At 54.2% G+C, this 5,224-nt stretch overlaps 1 protein-coding gene across 1 annotated transcript; it reads left to right on the top strand.

Moving 5' to 3' along the window:
* The first annotated feature begins 4,059 nt into the window (after positions 1-4,059).
* LOC102382007 (olfactory receptor 1K1-like) lies at positions 4,060-5,004 on the top strand. Its single transcript, XM_006032745.1, has one exon. It carries the CDS (start codon positions 4,060-4,062, stop codon positions 5,002-5,004), a length of 945 nt encoding a protein of 314 aa, XP_006032807.1.
* Positions 5,005-5,224: the final 220 nt, after the last annotated feature.

Below are 5,224 nucleotides of genomic sequence, written 5' to 3'. Positions count from 1 at the left end.
GACATTACCCCATCTAGCTCTAGGAGACCAGTGGGGACTGAGGAAGGGAGCACATTACTCTGTGGACAACTTCCTGAGTCCACCTGCCTGCCCTTGGTCATCCTGGCTCTGATCTTCCCCTCCCAGAGCTGGGATAGACCCCAGGCATCCTGGCTTCTTGCCTGCTCTGATCCACCAGCCCCAGCTCCCTTCCGGAGCTGGGACGGATCCCAGAACGCACCATGTCACCTGGTCTCAGACACCATAGACTTGTCGCCCGTTCTTCCATACATGGAGTGTAATGGCTTCTGTCCACCGGCCACAGCTTTGTGTAATGCAGCCAGGAAGGATCTGAAGTTCTTAAATAGATTCCCCCTATCCCTGGTCCTTCTTCTTACTGTGGTGAGCTGCTTCTCTGCAGCCTTGTTGAGGGAAACAAATCAGTGCTGTGTTTTTTCCAGCAGTGACCACTAGCAGTTGGGCTTTTCCTGACCATCCCCAGCACCCTTTTATGGTCAATATACTCTTCATACCATCATAGAATCAGAGAAAATGTGATTGGAAGGGACATCAGGAGGTCACATCTAGTCCAACCCCCTGATCAAAGCAGGACCAGCCCCGGCTACATCATCCCAGTCAGTGCTTTTTTGAAACAGGCTTTTAAAACCTCCAAGGACAGAGACTGCACAACCTATCTGGATAGCCTGCTCCAGTGCTTCACCACCCTACTAGTGAGAAAGATTTTCCTACTATCCAACCTAAACCTCCCTTGCTGCAATTGGAGCCCATTGCTCCTTGTTCTGTCATCTGCCCCCACTGAGAGCAGCCCAGCTCCATCCTCTTTGCAACCCCCTGCAACAGGTTGAAAGCTGCTATTAAATCCCCTTTTGGTCTTCTCTTCTCCAGACTAAATAAGCCCAGTTCCCTCAGCCTCTCCTCACAAGTCATATCCCCCAGCCCCCAAACCATTTTTGTTACCATCTGCTGCATTCTCTCTGATGTGTCCACATCCTTTCTGTAGTGGGGGGCCCAAAACTGGACACAGGACTCCAGGTGTGGCCTCCCCGGTGCTGAATACAGGGGAAGAATCACTTCCCTTGACCTGCTGGAAACACACCTACCAGTGCAGCCCAGGATGCCTTTAGCCTTCTTGGCAACAAGGGCACACTGCTGGCTCAAATTCAAATTATTGTCCACTGTAACCCCCAGGTCCTTTCTCTGCTGAGCTGCTGCCCAGCCAGCCAGCCCCTGGCCTGTACTGGTTCATGGGATTGTTCTGTCCTAAGTGCAGGACTTTGCATTTGTTCTTGTTGAACCTCATGAGATTCCTTTTGGCCCAATCCTCCAATTTGTCAAGGCTTCTCTGAATCCTAGCCCTACCTGCCAGCGTATCTACTACTCCCCACAGCTTGCTGTCATCTTCAGATTTGCTGAGGGTGCACTTCATCTCATATTCCAGATCATGGATGAAGATATTGAATCAAGCCCTAAGGCACTCCACCTTGATACTAGCTGCCAACTAGACATCAAGCCATTGACTACTGTCCTCTGAGAATGATGCCAGTTTTCTATGCACCTTAAATTTAATTCATCCAACCCTAGTTTGCCTGTGGGAATGTTGTGGGAGACCGTAACAAAAGCTTTGCTAAAATTAAAGTATATCATGTCCACTGTTCTCCCCGCATCCACAGAGCCAGTCATCTCATCATAGAAGGCATTAAGGTTGGTCAGGCATAGCTTGCCCTTGGTGAATCCATGCTGACTGTTTCTGACTCTTCCCAGGGAATGGGCTCAGACGCTCTCCCCACTAGACCTCCCTCCCCTCCTAAACCTGGGGTAGAACCAGCCCCCTTGCCCCCAGACCCCCTACCACTGCCCTGGCAGAGCTGGGAAAGCACTGGGGTGTGTGGGCTCCCAGCCCTTCTTGCTCTCACTCATCAGACCCACCTCCCCTCCCATGAACAACAGAAGGACCCAGGCATCCTGGCTGCCAGCCCCCCTTGCTCTCAGCCACTGGCTGCTGCTCCATGCCCAAAGCTGGGGGAAAGCCTAGGTGGGACAGAGCCAAGACCAGGGCTCTGACCTCAGATCCTCCTCCAGTCCCATGCTTCTGAATCCTCCTTTCCATGCTCTGTAAACATCGAGCTTTTGAGCCCCACTTTGTCCCTCCCTTCCTGGGGGTGATGGATGTAGCTATGGCACTGATATCACAGAAGGCGAATTCAAGCTGCTACGATGCCATGCTTCTGTCTTCTGGCTCCTGTAGCAGTTTATGAGCAGCAGAACAGCCACATCTCTGACCCGGCACCATCCAGGGGCAGAATTAGGATGATGTCCCACCCTTGTGCTGTTAAGGGATCTTACGGAGATAGCAGTTAGATCAGAAGAGTGGCTGCCAAAGGCAACTCTGCCTCCTGTTTTAATGTAGCTAATAGGAGCTGCTGCCCATACCCTGCTTCACAGCACTTAGACCCTCCTCCCTGCCACACAATTTCCTTTCAAGGGTGCAGCTTTTCCATGTGGGTGTCCCTGAGGCTGTAGATGGACCAGCACCCCCCTTCACCCCTTCTTTTATGCACCGGCTTAGCAATCAATGGATGGTGTTTGAACCTGGGATCTCGTGGAGAGACCCACAATAACCCCTGGATCCCAGGCATGGCACTTTCCAGATACCAGGGAGAAGAGCCCAAAAGGATTTACTTAGAGATGCCAGGTCCAGACTGTGTCTATCAGGACAGCTTCAGCGGGGTACTGGGAAGAGGTGTTGGGCACTGGAGATGGGTCAAGGACTTGATTATATGTGCTTGGATGTGGGGAGAAGAGACATGTGAGCAACCAACCATGGGCCAGGACAGAAACTTTGCTACAGTTTCTCCATGATATTTCGAACACAACCCCCGTTTCCTCCTGGGGGTGTGGGGGAAGCTGTGGACAGTTGCCACCTTTCCCTGCTTCTGGAGGGGAAAAGGAGCTGCCCTTCTGGAGGGCAAATCAGCTGTTCTGCATGGCTGGTCCCTCTGACTGCCCCTGGAGGGACCACGGTCTCAGTCCATGTGCCCTGTAGCCCAGTGCAAACCCCTTTCCTCACTGCTGTTCATTCATTCAGATTCAGTTCCCTCAGACCCTTCTGCACTTCCTCGTCCACTTCCCTGAGCCCTGAGGCTGCAAATTCCCAGCCGGGAGCTCCTGGCCATTGCAGAAACATTGGAGGATGGTGCCAGAGAAACATCCCCACTCAGCATGAAGTTTCTGCAGCATGGAGAATGTGCCAGGACCATAGGTGACCTTCTACATCCTTCATTCCTCTCCTTGTCTAAACGTGCACCTCGCTTTTCTTCTGGGGTGTCTATCTTCAACTCCGACCAGGCAGACGTTGTTCTGCCTCCATCTCCCAGCTTTAAGAGCCTTCTGCTCCCAGAAATCTCCCCCCACAGCTGGGTCTCCTGCCTCGACTGCTGTAACTTGGAAGCCGCTACACAATAGCTCTGCTCTGCTGTGAAAAATGTCTCATCTGTATCAATTCCCTGCTTGTTCCTGTGTTGTCCCCCGGCTCCAGATGTTTCCTCCCTCTCTGCTAGGCTTCTGGAGAGCAATCTTATTGCCTTTTTCATTGTTCATGATGATCGGCTGAAGAGTTGAATCCTGGGGTAGGAAAGGACCTCAGGAGCCTGTCTAGGAGGAGCCCTGCTCTAGGCAGGATCACCCCTGCCAAACTACCCCAGTCCAGTGTTTGTCCAACCTGCCCTTAAACACGTGGGAGGGGGGAGCCTCTACACCCGCTGCTGGGAGCCTGTTCCAACTCTTAACCGCCTCAGAGAAAGCAAAGTTTCCCTCATCTCCAAAGGCAATTCTGCTTGTTACAATTTAGGATCGTTACTGCTTGTCCCGTCCTCCCCCTGCAGCTACAGAGGGTCGTCTCTCACCCCCCTGTTGGGACCCCCCGTCTGGTATAGGAAGACTGTGATTAAATCTCTTCTCCAGACTAAATAATCCAAGTTCTTCCAACCTCCCCTCCTCAGCCAGATCTTCCCAGTTTTCTAATCCTTTTTGTTTTCTGCTCCTTGTCTTCCTTGCAGCACCATGGAGCAGACAAATGCTTCCAGCCTCCCCGGCTTCATACTGCTGGGCTTCTCCTCCCAGCCGGAGCTGCGGCGCCTCCTCTTCCCCCTCTTCCTCACCATGTACACGCTGACCCTGCTGGGAAACTCCCTCATGGTCCTGCTGGCCCGCACTGACCCCCGCCTGCGCTGCGCCCCCATGTACATTCTCCTGGGTCACCTCTCCATCGTGGATGTGGCCTTCTCCTCCACCACGGTGCCCCGAGCCCTGCTGGACCTGCTCTGGGGCAATGGGGCCGTGTCCTACGTGGGCTGCCTGGCCCAGACCTACTTCTTTGTGGCATTCGGCATCACCGACAGCTTCCTCCTGGCCTGCATGGCCTTCGACCGCTATGTGGATGTGTGCCACCCACTGCGCTATGCTGCCATCATGGGCCCCTGGCGCTGCCTTGGGCTGGTGGCTGGCTCATGGGCCATGTCCCACCTCCACTCCCTGCTCCATGTGGGACTGCTGACTCGGCTCTCCTTCTGCTCCTCACGAGAGATCCCGCACTACTTCTGTGATGTCCAGCTTTTGCTGCGCCTGGCCTGCTCTTCCACCCATGTCAACGAGCTGGTAATCTTCACCGAGGGCTCCCTGGTCATTATGGGGCCCTTCATCTTCATCCTGGGTTCCTACATTTTCATCCTCACTGCTGTGCTCCAGCTGCCCTCGGCTCAGGGCCGTCGCAAGGCCATGTCCACCTGTGGTTCCCACCTGGCTGCAGTGGCCCTGTTCTACGGCACCATCATTGCTGTCTACATCCGCCCAGCATCCAGCTACTCAGCTGAGCATGGTCGGGTGGTGACGGTGCTGTACACAGCACTAACCCCCATGCTGAATCCCCTCATCTACAGTCTCCGCAACCAGGAGGTGGCAGGGGCCCTGCGCCGAGCTCTAGACAAACTGCATGCCCCAGGCAGGTGAGGGGGTGCCTGCCATCCTGGGCTGAAAGGTGGTCCCTTCCCCACACCAGGGACACTCCAGTACTGAGATGCCCCTCTCTGCCACTCTCCTGTGGGGAGTGCCAGGGGCCAGGGTTTCTACCTTGAGCTGGGGCACGGCAGTGCCCAGGGAATCTGAGCTCGGTGTGGTAAGGGAGATTCTTTTTTCCCAAGACTTCTCTGCTTCCTAACAGGACAAATTC

Source organism: Alligator sinensis, unplaced genomic scaffold (assembly GCF_000455745.1).
Source record: "Alligator sinensis unplaced genomic scaffold, ASM45574v1 scaffold463_1, whole genome shotgun sequence".
Taxonomy (NCBI): Eukaryota; Metazoa; Chordata; order Crocodylia; family Alligatoridae; genus Alligator; species Alligator sinensis.
The sequence above is the reverse complement of the archived record's forward strand: the minus strand, read 5'-3'. Positions and strand labels throughout refer to the sequence as shown.

Bases quoted from the DNA above. Each gene is read 5' to 3' on its own strand.
- LOC102382007 (XM_006032745.1), top strand. From the start codon at position 4,060: ATGGAGCAGACAAATGCTTCCAGCCTCCCCGGCTTCATACTGCTGGGC.